At 42.8% G+C, this 18,849-nt stretch overlaps 1 protein-coding gene across 3 annotated transcripts in view; it reads left to right on the forward strand.

Annotated features, from left to right (window-relative positions):
* Positions 1 to 18,849, forward strand: part of WDR17 (WD repeat domain 17) — a 2,439,098-nt gene that overhangs the window by 1,650,952 nt on the left and 769,297 nt on the right. For all 3 annotated transcript variants that reach the window (XM_069631441.1, XM_069631439.1, XM_069631440.1), the window contains one exon: positions 10,835 to 10,926. In XM_069631441.1, coding sequence (XP_069487542.1) covers positions 10,835 to 10,926 — 92 coding nt within the window. The remainder of the gene's footprint in view (positions 1 to 10,834; positions 10,927 to 18,849) is intronic.

The raw sequence follows: 18,849 nt of genomic DNA on the forward strand, positions 1-18,849 counted from the left end.
TACAAATAGGAGGATGCAAAATGCTCTCAGCCTGGGCAGCTAAGAAAAAACATCAATTAGAGCAAGCCAGCTGCAACGAGGAGGACCTATTTTAAAATTCAACGAAAGTTAAGAAAAAGCTAGACGAACTGGATTGGATAGAAACACAAGACAAGGCTGACTCAAGTAAACTACTTGCCCACCTCCCAAGGAAAAGCAAAAAACAGAATGAAATCGAACAAGTTTTCAGAAGCTTCCCAGACAAACTTTTTTAAGGGGCAAGCTAAATCTCCTTTAAACCAATGAAATCCGAGCATTCAGTGGACTATACAACACCAGCAGCTGTAGACTACGCAAGGAGTCTTCAGAAACAGAATCAGTTCGACATCTGCTGACTAAGTGCCCTAAAACTTTAGCTTTAAGAAACACATACCTAAAACCTCTCCTTGAACCCTTTTCGCTGCGAGAAGAAGAAACTTGGTGTAACCGACTACTGAGTGGAAAGAAACCGAGCTGGACCATTGCAATGGCGAAGATCCTCGAAGCGGCCCGGGCAGAACGCCTCAAAGAAGAAAATCAAACACCGCTGGGCTGAACCACAGAAGAGTACAAAGCATAGAACAGAGAAAGGACAAGAGAATTAAGAGAAAGCAAACATTTTGTAAAATCAATAAATTTGATAAATACAAATTAAAAAAAATAATAATTGTAATTGCTGTCCTTTATGTAACTATTTGTACTGCTCACTTACTCTTGAGATAAGTCTGGCTGTTCCGCTACTGCTACTACTATAACTGTGTAGTACAGGCGTGTACCAAAGGGGAAATTGTACTGTCACTTGTAGTCTTAATTGTGTGTAGTGTTCCCAAAGGGTACTGCATATAATTCTGCTTAACACCCACCAGTAAGATGGGAATGTGCGGCCTCTGGTACAGCCTTTTGGTGGATTTTGAGTATTACCAGTTGGGTTTTGATTACACCCTCCGTAGGTGTCTCTCTTCTTTAAAGGCTATAAAGCAATCCTTGCTTTAAGAAGAAAAGGGGACTTCCCTTCTCTTATCCCTCTTCTTCCGGAATTGTTTATAGCAAAGCTTCAGCGAGGGCTGGATCACTTCACTGGGCGAAAGCTAGGTCGGGATAGATGGTAGGTTCTTCTCCCTTCCTTTCTTCGATGTTTAGCGGCTTGTCAGCTTCTCCAAAGCCTAAGTTACCCTGTTCAGTTTTGTCTGGTTCACTTTCTTCAAACAGAGGAAATAAAGCTCTTTCCAAAATTCCCTGGGCAATTTGATCTCAGTTGGCCAACTCGGTCTCACGCCCCGCGACGTGTATCTCTAGACCTCGAGGGACACAAGAGAGCGAATTACGTACATCAGCTACATATATACAAAATGCATATCATACAATCAGCTGCGACATGTTTAACACCCCCCTTTATTGGGTTTCTTTGAACTCGGTTTGATGATGGACACTTCCGACGAATATGACACCTTTAAATATCTATTCTAGTAACAATATGCAACCTTGCAAGTGCGGAGACATCTTTTCTTTGTTGAACAGAACACAGTGCTTCTGTTCTTGTAAGCAAGCTACATACGGGGGAAGAGTCACATTCCAGACCTTGCTATCTATGAGGTGCTATTCGTGTCCTGGGAGCTGACACGCTCTACAGGGCTCGGAAAAGGGGGGCCGTAAGAAGAGCATAATTCAAGCCTTTAGCTGCTTTATTCTAACATATTCTACCATATAACATATAACGAGACTGGCTGGCAGCTGTGAAATGATTAAATGCCCTGCGTCTCTGGTTCGGGAGGGGGCCGGGCATTCCTCCCAGAGCTGCCTACGTTGTGTTTCAACAAACTCTTATTAGCCTCGCGGCCCTGCGGCCTTGTCCTTTCACGTTCAGACAACCATGTTAACAGTCGTGCAGTGTAAGCAGAAATGTGCTGCAAAGCAATTTGAACAGAAAGCAATGAGCAATCGTTAGAAAACAAAATGGCGATCCTTGCTACATCAAAATGGCCGTTCATTCGTCAACTCGGAAACCTGTATTTCTATTGTTTCGTACATGAGACGGTTGGCCTTCGGCCACCGAAATACGTTTGCCGTCAATCGTGAGAGGTGTCCATTTTTCTAGACTGACAGCAAGGTGCCCTCCTCATTCCGTACAAAAAATAAAGGAAAACCTGACAGTGATCTTGAGGGTAAAGCAGATAACGTGCCTTCCAATGCGCGAGACCTCAAAACTTTGCTTGCTGGGCTGGTGGTCACCTCATCAAGAAAAACTGGCAAGCAATCAACGGCAGTCGTTGTCACTCCTAAGGCTAATGCTACTGTTGGCCAGGAATGCCGTTGCCGCTAAGTGGGAATCCTCGCAAACAAACCACATTACACAATTGGTTAAATGGCGACTCCTCATTTTTGTGTCATTTCACAAAACGAGCGCTCTCTTTTTCACTAAATGGGCAACCTTTCTACAGTATATCAAAGACACGAATAAGGACTGCTCCTGTACTCCCAGACTTGGAGCGCTGGGACTCTTGAACTTGTCATAAGAATCTAATCTGTGGTACTAGTTAACGTGGGACACTCGGTTCTAAGAATCTGTAATCGTGGTGTTGTGGACTGGTGAGGGGGATGGTGGCTGGGCCATCAGGGAGAGGTTCGAGGGGTGGGCGGGTGGATGGAGGGGAAAGCGTTTGTTGCAAGTTCTGAATTTGCTTATTGAGCCATATTATAAGACCTGGTAAGTCGCTATTACTGTATGCCTCTTTGTTTTGAGATTCTCATCCGAAATCCTTTATAAACATAAAATAATTACATTTAAATTGGGTAATGGTAGCACCTATTATTACAGCTCTTTGAAGTAGGAGGAATCCGGCATGAAGTGATTATATATTAAGGCTACGGGGGTTCCGCCCCACTGGTGCCTTTGGCGCCCAACTCCCCGAGGGGCTCGTATCACTCGCCTCCCCTTACCCCCCGGCAACTGCTGGGCATTGGACTCGGCGGCTTAGGCGCTTGTGGGGATAACCGACCAAGGGCTCACTTCGTTCGTACCCCCCCCTTTTGGGGAATCCAAAAGTTGGACAGTATACCAGCAAAGTTGGAGTAATGTGGGACGGAATGACAGCAGGCCCATATCTTTAGGGCATACAATGACCCCAAGTCAAAGTGTCACGGTACCGTCACTTACACAAGTCATCACACAACTTAATCAGTCAACATCAGTTAAGACACTTGAAACGCCTTAGGAATTGTGGATTTGGACCAGGTAGCACCACAGTTGGGTGCATGCTGGACGGAATGACACCAGACTTACATGAAACGTTACACCAACCGTTACACCACGTCACTTATACCCAACTTCATACACAGCGTCATCAATGAATGGACTTCAAACGCCTCACTTATATACAACTTCATCATTGAATGAACTCCAGTGAATGGACTTCAAACACCTCAGGAATTTCAGTTTGGACAGTAAACTATCAAAGTGGGCAAAATGTTGAACTTGATGACACCAGACCAATACCTGTAAAATGTACGATGACCCCAAGTGAAAGCATTACAAAAAGGTGTTACATGAAATTGTCACTTATGCACAGCTTCAGCAGTAAATACACTCCAAACACCTTAGGAATTGCAGATGTGCACAGTATACCATTGAAGTGGGCTAAATGTGTAACAGAATGACACTACGTTGACCTCAATTTCAAGCGTTACAAAAAACGTTACACAAAAACGTCACATGAAACCGTCACTTAGGATTTTATAATATGGAGTAGATGAAATATGATGTATTATTTTGCTGAGATTTATACCATGACCTTTGCCATTTGCATGATGCTGGTAATTCTTATATTTCTGATGCTTTCGTTGGGTTTGCCTGTGATATCAACACTGTTATTGTTCTATGATTTCTTTGTTCAGAGACCTTTTATTGGATACTTTTGAAACAAAGACAATTCCATTACTACTGTTTTGCTGATCCAAATGTATTCTGCGTTTCTTTAATGCTATCATACTTTGTTTTCCACAATTTGCTCTATTTCAATATTTCCTTTCTTCATCCAGTATGTCAAGAAATGTTTTTTTCAAGTTCTGTTTTAGTAGGTTTTCCCAGATTAATGAATATTTTGGGTAAGGGTGCTAATGAAATTGCCATGTCCAAATATCTTTTGAAACTTTCTTTACGTGCTTGTTGGCGTTGACAGATATCAATATCCTGTTTAAGCCCACTTTTTAGTAACACATCTTAACTGAGATGATTAAGTGAGGAAAATAAGCCAAAGTCTTAGAAAATTGGTTGTCTAAAAACATCATAGAGGATGTCCTATTTTTAGATACTGGATTTTTGGAATTGTGCAGGTCACCTTATTCACTAAGGTGAACTGCGGGTTTCCAGGGGGCTGTTTGTCATCACAAATGATGTGTTAGCAAATTCATTTGCATACAGACACTAATATGTAACAAGCACCTAGCAACCAAGTTTGCACTCGGAGTGCTTATCACAGAAGAAAAGAACATTTCTATCTGAATTTGTGGGACAGAAATGCCCACTGACAGCAGCAGTTGATACTGTTGTTCTTCCACTGAACAATGACCCTCAAATGCACTGCACATCTACCTGCATATATGTACATGCGACTCACCAAACACAGGACTCCTAATAGACAGACTGGGTTTGAGTGAAAAAATATTTATTGATGCAATGTCTAGACACTGCTGGCAAGATAAATTCGAAGGCCCTGATCTCAGAAAAACCAGATGACTCAAATAAATATGAGAAATCCATTGTGAAGATGGTCAGAAAATATGAAACAAAAAGAAGAGTGATTATAGACAGGCATACATTTGGGAAGCTTATGCAAGAGGAAGGGGAAACAGTGTAGCAGTTCATAACTGTGCTGAGATGGCTTGCCCAGACCTGCAGCTTCGGTTCCCATACAGATGAGAGGCTGTGTGATCAATTTATGCTTGAATGTAAAGCAAGTAAAATAAGGTAGCAACTTATACCAAAGGTGATCCTACGTTAGAAGATGTCCTCAGAATAGCGAAAGAAGTTCAATACAAATACGTGTGTCAAAAATATGCAGAACTAACTATGGGCACGAATAGGGAGAGGAAAGCAAAACCAGCCAAAACAAATGCAATAGCAACAAGAACTTCCTGGGAGGAACACCAGCAGGAATGCTGTACGGCGAGTCAACCGCACAGCCAGACCTGGTGGAGTGCGGAACAGGGACACATCGCAACATAGGCATTATAGGCACCCAGTCACGTAGCAAGCAGCCATACCTGTCCAGCTGTGGGCATAGTGTGCATCAAATGGGAGTGGAGCGGACACATGGCGGGATGTTGTAGGACTCAAAGTGTTAACTTGGTAAAAGAGATGCTGAAGATCCTGAAGAATAAGAGGGTATTTAAGGACCTAAAGAGACTCATCGGCCAAACGTACGCTTCTGCCCAAGCACATTTTTGACCAACTGTTCAAGAAAGAAAGCCTTCAAGAAGTTGACATTAAATCAGTAGCTTATGGTGGCATGAAAATAGAAATAGTAGCTTGGTTTCCAGCCGAAATTCAAAGGTAGGAAGGTGTATGTTCCAAACAAGGGGGCAGCACTCCTTTTGAGTTGGCTAAACAACAAAAACTAGACATCAAATGAAACCCGAATGCTGAATAATCGGTATTGAACTTTGAGGAGTTGATTAATGAAGATGTATTTAAGCAAAGTGTGAGATGCCTCATTGGTTTTGTGTATCAAAAATATTACAACTGGAGTCGACACCTGGAATATTAAAAAGAATTGAGGCATCAGAGTGGGTTTCACTATTGGTAGTAGTGGCAAATGCAAATGAAAAGTTGAGGTTATGCGTCGACCTAAAAGCGCTGAAGAAGTGCATTGTACCTAACCACCATCCGCTACCTAACATATCAGTACTGTCGACATTAGGAGATTCTCAGGTGTTTTTGTCACTCACAATTCCGTCTGTTTACCATCAAATAAAGTTACATCCCACTTCAGGGAAACTAACAGCCTTCATTACACTGGAAGGAGTATGCCAATGTATACGCATGCCTTTTGGGTTATTATCAGCTGCGTCTGGTTTACAGAGGATCATGTATGAACTTTTTTAAGCTGGACCCGGTGTAGTGTGTGTTCAGGATTACATGTTGTTATATGGTAGTAATAAAGAATTTCACGACCATGGACTATATAGAGTGTTAGAAATATTGAAGTAATACTAGCTAAAATTGAGTAGGGACGAATTCAAACTTGACAGAAATAGCATTGCATATTTTGAAAATGTAATATCTTCCAAGGACAAGGAGCCGAAGAAAGAGTTATTGGAAAACTATGAAAAGGGCTCCTGAGCGAGAAGACATGTATCAGATACGCTTGTTTCTAGAAATGGCAGAATACTATCCTAGTTGTATCCCTAACTTCGTGGATAAACCAATAAACATGCAACATTTTCTTAAAAGTAGGTCTAAATATGAATGGAATGAGGCCTGCAAAAAGGAATTAAATAAATGTAAAGCAATAACGTGAGCACTGTAACAAAAACATACTTGAGGGATTTCAAAATAAACCATTAAAGGAGATTCTGATGTCAAAGGACCTAGAGAAGGTGTCAACAAGAATCAGGAGATGGGTAGTGTCACTTCAAGAGCACACTTTCACGGTTACGCACATATCAGGAAAGAGGAACAAAGCAGCAGATTGTCTATCTCGACTATCCATTTGATATTCAGCATGGATAGGATTGGGTGGAGGAGGAATGTGTGTTGATGATTGAGCAAAAGATGGTATGAAAAGATGGGTGGGATGCGAGCATGAATGAGGATGTGGCTCTCCAGAATTTAAAGAAGGACATAGTAGAAAGTGGAAGGATACAGAAAGAGTCACTTAGGGACCAAGCCTGGAGCAGTTTCGGTCCATTGTGGATGACTTACAAGTAGTGGGAGAGAATGTGTTAAGGTGGATCGGATAATACCTTCCGTGGGAGTCAGTGGTAGAATTGTAAATGTAGCCCACGAGGGCCACCAAAGAATTACAAAGACTAAACAATGCATCAGAACAGATTGTTGGTGGCCAGGCTGTGTTCTGCAAAAGGAAAGGGTAGTCAGGCATTCCTTACAGTGTGATGTTTGTGAAAAGGATTTGCCAACTAGAGAAGTCCCATTGATGGAGATGTCGATACCGTGGGAAAGAATAGGAATGGACATAGAAGGACCAGTTTATTGTCAAGGGATGTCCAATGTTTGCATTGTTTTAATGTATATACTGTCAAAATGGGTGGAAGTTAAGATTGCCAGGAGTATATCCACACAGGCAGTTATATAATTTATGGAAGATGTATTTAGACAAGAAGGATATTCTAAGATGATTTCTACTGACAATGGTGTACAGTTCAGGTCGTCCGAAACACAATATTCTAGCTGAGAATGGTATTGAGCACAAGTTTAGCTCAATCTACTGACCACAGACACATGTGACAGTGGAAAGGTTCAACAGCGTTAATAAAGATAGTATTAGATGGGCATGAGCTAACAATTAGGATTGGATAAAAGCAGTGCATGATAGGGCGATAGCACACAGATTCTCACCACTTTGCACCATTGGATTGTTCACCTTTTGAGATGAATAGGCCAAGGAAGCCGAACAGTAAGTTATGTCCTCCATGGATACAGAAGGTGTAGTGACATAAGTGAATTTAGAAAGCTGTGGGGTTAGGATCAGGTTGAGACAGAGGAACAATAAAAGGCAATATGATGAGAGGAAGCCTTCATGGGTGCAATAGTGAATGTAGGAGATTACATGAGGATAAAGCTTCCTGTTGCTCTACAGGAAGGACCCTTGAAGTGGTTGCTGCATAAAGCTGTTTGCACTGAGGATGGTAGAGTGTTGAATCTCAGCAGGGTGGTGAGAAAGGAGGGTGTGAGTGGTAATGGTCTGTGCGAAACTGCTGGCGTGGAGAAGGAGGATATAGCAGTTGTGAGTATACCTAGGAAGGATGGAGCAGGTGTCAGTAAACCTATTAGCCCTGTATCTAAACCTTGTAAAGCTAAGAGGGAAACTAGATGCCCTAAGAAAGTGGAGCGTTATGTGTTGTATGAATGAAAGGGAGATGAGGGGTATCTGATGCAAGTTCTGGTAGTGGAGAACTGTTGGGATTGAAATGAGCCCATCTCACCCCACTAGCTGCTTCCAAGTTGGACAAACCCCCATACAAAGTGATATAACCCTCAAGGGGGGAGCAGCCCCCAACCCCAGGGCAAATATAAAGGCCCTATAATGCATCGAAGTAGGCAAATAGTGCTAGCCCAGCCTGCAACTCCATTTTGTATTAGGCCAACAAAAGATAAGCCATTGTCCTGTGATGCTTGCATCCCGAGTTCTCACAGAGGTGCCAAGCTCACCATCGGCACACCAAGCCTGTTCTGCACGAGCCTTGTTCCCACGGAAGTCCATTTCCCTCCAAGACCCATGTAGGGGTCAGCATAACTGTATTTGATCCTCGCCTCTCCCTGGCACCCCTTTCCTGTGATGCCCAGGCGCCTGCCATAATGGATGAATAACTGGGTTTGTTGTTTAGCTTAGATTAGATGTATTGGGCCTCATTACAACCCTGGCGTTGGACCATTGTGCTATTAGCACCATGGGCCATGCCGGATTCCGCCATGGTGGATGGTGGATTTACCGCCCCATTCCAAGGTTGGCGGGCGGTAAATCCCCATTGACCATGGCCCCTTCCCCATTCCCATTTTTGGCCCATAGGGCTCAATGGGAATGGGGAAGGCGCTAATTACGGCACCGTAAATTACGGTGCCGTAATTAGCACCAAGGTCCCTTTAGCGGGATGGACTTTAACGCCTGCAAAAAGCAGGCGTTAAAGTGTGAATCTGGTGTTAAGGGTTTAACGGCGCCGCAGCCGTTTACGGCGCCGTTAACCCCTTAACGCCAGGGTTGTAATGAGGCCCATTGCATTCAATGTTTGCCCTGAACTTCACCACAAGGCCCATACATGTATTGAGTGCCTCCAATCAGGAGCACCAGAATGTCGAGTACAGATATGATGTTTTTTGTACTTATAAACTCATGTTTGATGATGTAAGATCAGAGCGCCCTCGACCAGCAGAGTTCTTTGCTAGCACTTGTATTTTGTACGAATAAAAACCTTGTTATACTTTCAAAACGATCTCTTGGATTTATTCCCTAGTGGGTTGTATTTACTCTGGAGGGTGCATACAGAGGGACTTGCCATCAGAACGTAATGAGAGAGAGGACGGTGGGAGGACGCAGATAAAGATGTGAGCTGGTTGGGGTTTCTACAGGTGTTAAGAAACGAAATCAAGTCTTGTTACTGCGCCTACTTTTTCTCATTACAATATTCACATTTTTTTGTTTTAAATATCCTTCTGCAACACTTTACAGCCATTAACCGACAAGGACGTGTTTATGGAAGTATGTTTATTTGGTCCATGGCCAGAGCTTAACACATGAGAGCAAGAATCTACATGCCATTACTTATTTTAAAGCACAAAAAGAAACGTTTTTAGATGCATTTAATTAAACTTCGTATGAACTTTTTTTCTGCAACAAATTAGAAATTGCATATTCGTTTTTTGTTTCTTTAATCTAAACAGATTCTATATTGATTACATGTATCCGCAACTGGAGGCTCTCTTACATTACATTAAGCCAGAGGACAGGTATTAAAGATGATTGAGTCCCCTCAATGTTCTGTGACTTTATAAAGGACCTCAGCCTTTGGCCTCATTCCTGTATTTGGTCACGAAACCCTTTGTGACTTGCACTGTCCTTTTTACGTGCAGTCCTTTATCTCATATATAAATGGCCTACATTATCTGCTATCTGTAGTAAGATTGTTATACATTAATCAAATCCGAGATTCCCCGTTCAGAGGGGGCCAAAACTAAGCTTCTAATCCATTAAAAAGATTGCATGGAGCATCAATGATTTCCAAATGTTGAGCATAGGGATGGTAAGCCAGTAGAGGAGAATGCCACAGTTCTGCCCTGTTCAGAAGAAATACCACAGTACTCAGGAATGGCAAGTACCCCCTTAGCACGGCCACAGCGTAGAAGATGGCAATTGAGAAAAGGAAAGCTTACTCCCAGAAGTTCTTTGCATGTGTAATATACCTAAAAGTAAAGTGATGTGCATCATATTCCTTAAAGGAAATGGAGGTACACACTCCATACATTTCCTGAACCTCTTTGAATAGGCACTGTGAGGCTGTGGAAGGCTGATTCACAAAGATCCAGGGAAACGTGGGCAATGTTCACCACCATTTAATTTTGTAAAGTGGTGCATTCATTTCATGTTTCAATCACTGCAAGAAGTGCTTTTGGGACCAAGCTTCCTTTATTGCTCTTTTATTGATCATTTATCATTTGTAACTCCAGTTTTTCCATTGATACCATAAGTAATTTATCAGAAAAGCATGGAATGGTGAGATAAAATAAATCGTTAATCATATATAATTTGAAGTGAATAGCTGTATGTACTCTGCATAATGATAGGATGCCCCATTCGATGAAAAAAAAATGTATGAACATCAACATTGTAAGGTTCACATCAAGCACACTGCTTGGCCCCACAATTGGTAAGAACGGTGCTGTGTGAAATGCAGCAGAGCAGCACATCGAAATAACCTTGTAGCGCTCTCACCTTTGTCAATCAGCCTTCCGCAGCCTCACAGCTAAGTATCCTTGTAGTTCTCTTGTGCTGTTCCTGGGCTTAGAAAATGATAATCAGGACAATCAATGATACGGTTGAATAAGAACTTAGTGGGATATTTTGATGACTGTTTGCTTCATTTTTAGGCAGCTTGTGAGGGAAACATGCAGAATCAACAAGGTTCTGCACCAGCTGTATCTCCAAACACAGAGGGAAACACCACGGACGAATACAACGAGTAAGTGATCCACCAAAGAGGGATGCATTTTTCTTATTCGTATGATTCGTATATACCTACATTGTGACACACTTGGGATAGAGGAGGGGGGAAACCATTTGACAAAACTGTAAAAAAAAAAAAAGAAATGTTATGTGCATAACTTCACCTTTTCATGATGCTAATGTGGCTTTCCAGTACATGACTGCAGGTTGTATGTAACAAGTGTTATAGGCCCACAGAACTGAGTTAAAGTGAAGCTCGGGGAACTTTGAGGGGAATAACACCCATTAGCCAAGGTTGTATAGCTACACAATTAAAGTGTTAGGGCGGTATTTCAGAAATGTTAGTGTATATAGTTGTTTATTCAGGGACTCACAAAGTTCGTTCTCTTCACTCAGTTTGGTTACCTTAGTTTGAGTGAGCAGCTTTACCTTAGATTTAATATTCAGCTGAATTTATGTGGGTTGGTGTGAACACATTTTCACTGTTAATGGAACAACGTTCTTGTTTAACGTAAGCCAAACAAGGCATCATTAGGGCAGAGTCACCAGCACAAATATCTCTCAGAATGCTCTCTTGGATCACTCCCTGCACACGTTCATAGACATGAAACATGATGTGTCCTCTTTGAGCTCCTGATTTAATTTAGACTGATTTGCAAAACTTAGGCATCAGTCTGGCAGCTTCAAACGTTTCTCAAAATGAGAGTTTCCCACTATTTGAAGAGAACAACCTTTTTGTTCTCCTTCTAATTGTTCCCCACCATAACTTGCAATTGCACTGTTTTTAGCAGTGTATACCTTCATGATAGTTACATGACGATCTTGTAAAATGTAAAATCACTCCATTTGAGCCATTTTTAGTAGCTGTTTCATAATAAGCACCAAAGCTCTTAAAGTTCTAGTAATAGCAACCCCTAGGTAAGAACATTCTCTAACTTTTTTAAACATTTTTTTAATTTATTGTGCATTCTCTAACTCTTTCCATGCTATCGCCTTCAAGAGAAAAGGTTTAGGTATGGTTTTGGTTGGCACCAACTATCAGAATTTTACTCTTGGCCACATTAATCGGTAAAAACATTTCAGTCTTAAAACTAGCATAACTATCAAACAGTTATTTAGACTTGTCATGTCCCCTCTAAAGGTCATGGGCTTCAAGCCCTGCAGAGACTGCCGGAAGCTCATGTATGTGTCTGACACGCATTAGTGCTGTGTCTGTTGGTTAGGCCCAGAGTATAATACAGAGGAGTGTGGATCTGTCTGTCATGCATCTGAAGGTTATGAGAGAGCATGTGACCAATGTCATCACTGTTCGCTACACGCATGGGAAGGCACCATTTAAGTCCCTGCCTTCTTTGGAGCTTTCAGAGGAGATATTCTGTTCAGTTGATAAGGTCAAAGAACCAGAGGAGTCATGCCTATGTGAAGGTGGTGGGGGAACAAGAATATAAAAGGAAAACAGTGCATAGGGCCTAATTCTCTTAGTGGTAGCTCCTCTACATGTCACTATTCTTCATCCTCTAAGAAGCGGCATTGCACTCCCACTTCAGAGAGTCAGCATCTTATTCTATAGAATCATTATCCACTGCAGTGAAAGTGCAGTTTCCAAACAGCTCCTCTACCCTGGAGCAGGGGAGGACCCCAGGCTTAAGATGTTGGACATTTTAGCTAATGTGCGTAGCAGCTTGCCAAGGGCAGAGCAAGGAACTACATGCCAATTGGTTTGGTCCTTGCCTCTATCTTGGAGACACCTTCACTCCAGTGTTGTATGGATCTGCCTTCTGGCATGGTAGCCCCGGTGCTAAGGACTTCGGCACCAGCTTTCGTAATGCAAGGTGCAGGAGACCTTAAGATTTGGCCTAATTTCCATATCACAGTTTGCCCAAATTTGGGCCGATCAATGTGGAGAGTGACCTTATCCCTTTTGGGCTTCAGTCCATGGGAAAGGGTGATGTGGATGACTTCCCTAAGGAATTCTGTGGTCATAATAAAGGGTTGGACACAAGTCATTATATTCTTAGCACTATTGCTGTGCATCTGCCCATACCACTTTGTCTTTCCAGAGGTTGGTCATCTATCTTCTAACCTTTGTGATGGCAGCGGGCTGCATACCTCTCCTGAGCTGGACTTTATGCATGCTTTGGCGTATCCTACATTTCCAAAAGACTAGCGTGAAAGCAGTAGAGAATGTGGGGATATATGCTCCCTCACTCTCCAAGGTGCAGTATGACTTCACTGATATTGTGAAGCAAACCTCCCCTAAGGAAACCTGCCTCCTCCTTAATTCCGAGTGCTTTGGCCCTGTCACGGGTATATGGCTCAAACCTGCCTCTGCTACAGCTATAGACCAGGACCTGGATAAGAAGGACTGAGCACTGCCTATATCTCCCTTATCTCCTCCCACCCTACTCCTGAAAGTCTGTCAGTTTTGGCTTCTGCACTTGGAGCAAAGACTGCTACTGTGCTTTCCATAAGCCCTGACAGGGAGAGTGACACTCTGGGCACTCTTGAGCACACATTTTTTGCCTCTCGCAGCCTGGGCTTGTGGGCTGTTATTGCCTCTTGCTCTCTGGTGAGGTACCACCTTCTGGAAGGTCAGTTTTCAATGACTTGTTAAATGACTGAAAGGTGGCCACCAAATAAATCTTACAGGCATGGCTTCTACGCAGCTGAATTCATGGCTCGTGAGATGGGCTCTGGTCTGTATGCAGGATGCAATGCTGGAAGGGAACATCTGGATTTGTGCCTTTGTTACTATCCAAATGCCTAGACATGCTCTTCAAGAGGGCCAACCCTTTCAGTCCATAGGAGCATGTGTCCCTTGACAAATTCAAAGCATCTAGAGCCACTGCCAAGTGCCTAAGACTGGTGGCCTTGCAGCTAGCATCTTTTTTCTTTGACTACAGGAAGTCCCTTTAATTCTTTCTCCTCCTTTGACTATAGGGGTTAGGGTCAGATGGCTTCCCGGCAAGCAGTAGAAAAACACAAAAAAGGGGTCCTGTCTAAGGAAATAAAGTTGGTTGCAATTTTAATTATATGCAAAAGGGATTTAAAGTGTATCTGTTACTATACTGTAGCATACTTTATACATATCCGAAGGATAAAGTGAACAAGCAAAGGAAAAAGTAGTACACGCACTCAAATAAATTGAATAGAATAGAATAGAGACTGAGAGTGGTTTTTTAATTTTTTTTTTCCTCTTCTCAGTCTTTCAACAAAAACTAGATTATAAATTCCAGTAAGCAAGGCAGACATTGCATATAAACAGTTATACAATTATTCCGCATTATCAAACAAAAATGCTGCATTGGAAACTCTTGCGGCACATGAGTAACAGGCTTAGGTGAGTAAATACCTAAAGATACCGTGTAATGATGTTTCAAAACAAGAAAAGTACAAATCCAATCTCAAAATATTTACACATTTATCTCAAACATATATAAACAACATGAACCATTGTTGCTCTAAGTGCAGGACCTTGGATAGGTCTAACAAAAGCCAGGCTAGAGGGTGACCAAAGTGGATCGACGTCCTTGACACAAATCGAACCCAAAATTGTAAAAGGGGCGGGGGGACCTAGTAACCGAAGGTTGCAGGGTCCCTGGACGTTTCGGCTAAACAGTGGGTCACAGCCTTCTTCTTGGAGCCAAGGTATGGGGACCCCTATAGAAGATAAAGAGGGGATGGTGGTTACTATAACGTATGGGGTGCAGTGTATAGTGCAATAAAGTGTTAAAATAGTAAGATACTAAAAATAAACAGATTAAAAAGGAGCCTCTGGTAAACTCTTAACAGTGGATAAGGACTAACCTTGCTCTGGACTAGAACCTGAGTGTTTTCCAGGTGACTGAATTAGTCAAAGTTCAGCTGGACACTTACAAAGAGGTAAGTGATTAAATCCTCACATCATGTGGCTGTGGGGGACTGGGGAAAATAGGAAAGAAAGGAAAAGAACAAATGCTCCTGGGTAAGTGTGAACTCCAGGTTATGAAGTCATAAAGAAATAAATGCAGGTAGCTCCGCTAAGAAGCTAGTTACCTTATTGGGGGTCCTGGTTTACCAAGAGTGTAAACAGGACTGGGAGACCAAGCTGGGTGAGACCCAAGATGAATCAAGTCTACAAAGAAAAAGATAAATGAAAAATGAATGTCGCAGTACTGCCAATGTGTGGTGGGTTAGGGCAAGAAATGCAAGTGTTGGCAGAGTCTGGGCTATAAAGGAGGGAGGGTAATTACCTTTTATCCGCTGGAAAATGCAGCCGTGTGTGTCCGCGAGGGCAACGCGGTGCCGAGTGAAGCTAAAAGCATAAGGCATAGCTACGCATGTGCGGTGCTATATGCCGTTGATCCCCGGCACGTTACTAGAGCTGCGCATGTGCAAAGTTTGTGCACACTAGTCCCCTGCACATGCGCGCCGGGGACAGAGTGGCAGAATCAGAAGCCGCTGTACCCCGGCGCAAAAGCAATGCCAAAGTTGAAAAAATACTAGACCCCTGCTCATGCGCGGCGGGGGCCGAGTAATGCTATCCCAAAAAAACTGTTACCAGCGGGGCCTAGAAATATAAGTAAATTGCGGCGCTAGAACGCCCCGTGCTAGGCGCGAGAGCGGAATTGGGCGCGTGGGCAACCACATATGTAAATAGAGGAGGGGCCTAAAAATCAGGCCTACCCCACAGTCCAAGTACACATAGTGTTGGAAAAAGCAGAGTTAGTGTCTGGCCATCCTGGATGGCAGTGCACAGCACTGCAAAGGGTTAGGGGGCATTGCATAACAAAAAGGAAACAAATACTGGAAAGGCCCGAGAGCATGGACATAAAATGGGCTACGCTGGAGGAGACGGGAAGGAGCAAAGTACATGGGAGACCTACAAGAGGGCAGGGCTAATACTGGTATGGTGGCTCAATTTCATTTAGCCCCAGAGTTGTAGATTGTAGTTTGTATATCCACCACTTCTCTTTGAATTTAAGAGAGTTGGTGATGTTATGGGTATTAAAGACTTTGTCCGCCACCCACCATTTGAAACTGTCTGGGCCATGTTGCAGTTCAAGAAAGTGAGACACAAGAGGAGCTGTTATAGTTTTGCAGCGGATTTTGGAGCGATGTTCAACAATCCTTTTATGAACTGGCCTCGATGTTTGACCCACATACCGTAATTTGCAGGGGCATTCTATAATGTAAATTACGTTGCAGGTCTTGCAGTTGGTGAAATGTTTTAGTTTCCATTCCTTGTCATCAATCATGAACGAATTCATTTTTTTGGTTTGATTACATGCCGAACAGTTACCGCACGGATGATGGCCGTTGATCTCTCTTAGATTCCAGAGTGCAGAACGAGTGTTGGTTTTAGACATTCTAGCATGTGTAAGCATATCCCTGAGGTTCTTGGATCTTTTTAGTGCCATCCTGGGGAGTGGTTCCTGTGGAAGGCTGAGCTGTATCAATGGCCAAAATTTACGTATGGCCCCTTTAAGTTTGGTAGTGTTGGGGCCAAAGGTAGTGACACATGCCATGGTGGTTTCCTGTTGGGTGTCTTGAATTTTGGGTGTCAGAAGTGCTTCTCTGGGTGTAAATCTCGCTCTTTTCTGTGTATCTCTGAGGAGCTTTCTGGGGTAGCCCCGAGCCTTCAATTTGGTCGCAAGAGCTGCTGCATTCACTTTGTAGTCTTCTGTGTCTGTACAGTTTCTCCGTACTCTAAGAAACTGGCCATAGGGGAGGTTGTTTCTAAGGTTCCTCGGGTGGTTGCTTGTATAATGCAGCACTGTGTTACGGTCTGTTTCTTTCTTAAACATAGTACATTCCAAGCTATTATTCTTAGATTTGATAGTAAGATCCAAGAAATTAATGCTGATGTTACTACTGCTTATCGTGAATTTGATCTCATCTGTACGATCATTGATCCAACTGAAGAAGTCTGCCAAGGTGCTATTATCGCCTTTCCAAATGAAAATAATGTCGTCAATGTATCTGTACCAAAGTGTAATGTTGTCAAGGTACGGATTACATAGATTAAGGACATTATTATATTCATATTCAGCCATGAAAATGACTGCCATACTGGGGGCAAAGGCCGCTCCCATGGCCGTGCCACGAATTTGCAGATAAAAAGTGTCTTCAAATTGAAAAAAGTTGTTTGTTAAAGCTAGTTCCAGTAATTCAACTATGAGGTTGATCGGGACTCTGGTTTGTCGCATATGATGAGTTAGATGGTGTCTGATGCATTCGACTGCTGCCTCTTGGGGAATGCTCGTATAGAGGCTATTGATATCCATAGTGACTAATATGTCTTCTGCAGGGTTAAAAGGTTGATGTTCAAATTTATTTATTGTAGCCATGGTATCTCGTAAATATGTCGGAGTTTTCTGGCTTAAAGGTTTTAGAAAAAAGTCGATAAATTTGCAAACAGGTTCAAGCACTGGTCCACACCCCGATACAATCGGTCTGCCTGGGGGTAAAAGTTGGTTCTTGTGGATTTTGGGTAAAGCATAGAAAGCTGGAATGCGTCCCTCAGAGTTATTGAGGAATGTTTCCTCTCTTTCAGAGATCCAATTATTCTCCATCGCGTAGTCGGTAGTGTCTTTAATCTTTTTTTTAATTTCTGATGTGGGGTCTTTACGCAGTTTTTTATAATTCCCCTCTTCGTTAAGCAATGCCATAACCATTTCTTTATATTGGGTGGAACTCTGGACCACCACCCCTCCTCCTTTGTCTGCCGCTTTAATAACAATGGCAGGGTTTTCGGCCAGAGCCTTAAGGGCTTGTTGTTCCCCCTGTGTGAGATTATTTCTTTTATGCAAGGTGGTACGCTGTGCTTTTTTCATTTCTTGCTTGATGCATTTTTCAAACGCAAGAACAGATACCGGCATTTCGTTGTCATTGGGAAGGAAGTCCGATTTTTTCTTTAGGCCTGAATCATCAGGTTCTAGGGGACTTTCTTTGTCTTGGAAGAAGACTTTTCTTCTGATGGTTCTATAAAAGAAGGACAGTTCCTGATCAAGTCTGAACCAATCGGTGTGATTGGTCGGGACAAATGACAGTCCTTTGGATAGTATAGATTTGTCCTCTTTGGTGAGCGTACTTCCCGAGAGGTTGAAGATAGGCATGGTCTCTAATATCTCCTCCGTCTCCTGTTGGGGTTCGATGACCTCCATCGTGGAAAGTTGAATGGGGGCATGGGCTGAAATTGAGGTGGGCCCCAGTAGCCTCCCCTGGGACCCCCTAAGCCTAAAAAAGGCGTCATCTGTGGCTGCTGATGGTTATCGCGATTGCTCGGTCTCCCATTGGAATTAGTAGAATCGTCATCAGATGAACCCGAGCTTGATGTATTCCAGAAAGAGACCCTTCTGCGTCTATTTCTTGCTGGGCCCGTTTGGTTGAGAAGTCTTTCTTTTTCTTTCTTGTCCTTGTAATCAACTGATAAATAAGGATATACAAGTTCTAGTTGGAAATTTTTAATGTCTTTTGCTAGTTTTTTGTGCTTCTTTTCCAAAGTACTACTCATAAAGGTGTCCATTGTCTTATTTATTTCCTGCAATTTTTCTCTAGCGTTATCCAAGCTATCGTCATTGAGGAATTTCTCTTCTTGTATTTTGAGTTCTTTAGAGATGTCTAGATGTATCCTCCTAGCTGTGGTGATTGTTAGAACCATCAGGTCCCTGCTGCATTTAGTTGCAATTTTACTGAATCCTAGGATGTAGTCTTTATCCTCTAAGAATAAGGCTGGCTCATTGCGTACCTGCAAACCCATGGGTACTAAGTTTGCTCTGAGGTATTCTCTTAAGAAGTGCCCGTGCACTTCAGTTCTAAAACAACGTTTTTTAAGGTTGAGCAGTAACAGAGGTGTTTTCCCTGACAGGGTAGAGAGAGAGGTGAACCCAGGGGCAATGTTGCTGCTACCAAGGTCCTCTCTTCCACCCTTAGTCCAAACCCCATTAGTTTGTACTTT

Source organism: Ambystoma mexicanum, chromosome 6q, assembly GCF_040938575.1.
Source record: "Ambystoma mexicanum isolate Mex_15411 chromosome 6q, UKY_AmexF1_1, whole genome shotgun sequence".
Taxonomy (NCBI): Eukaryota; Metazoa; Chordata; class Amphibia; order Caudata; family Ambystomatidae; genus Ambystoma; species Ambystoma mexicanum.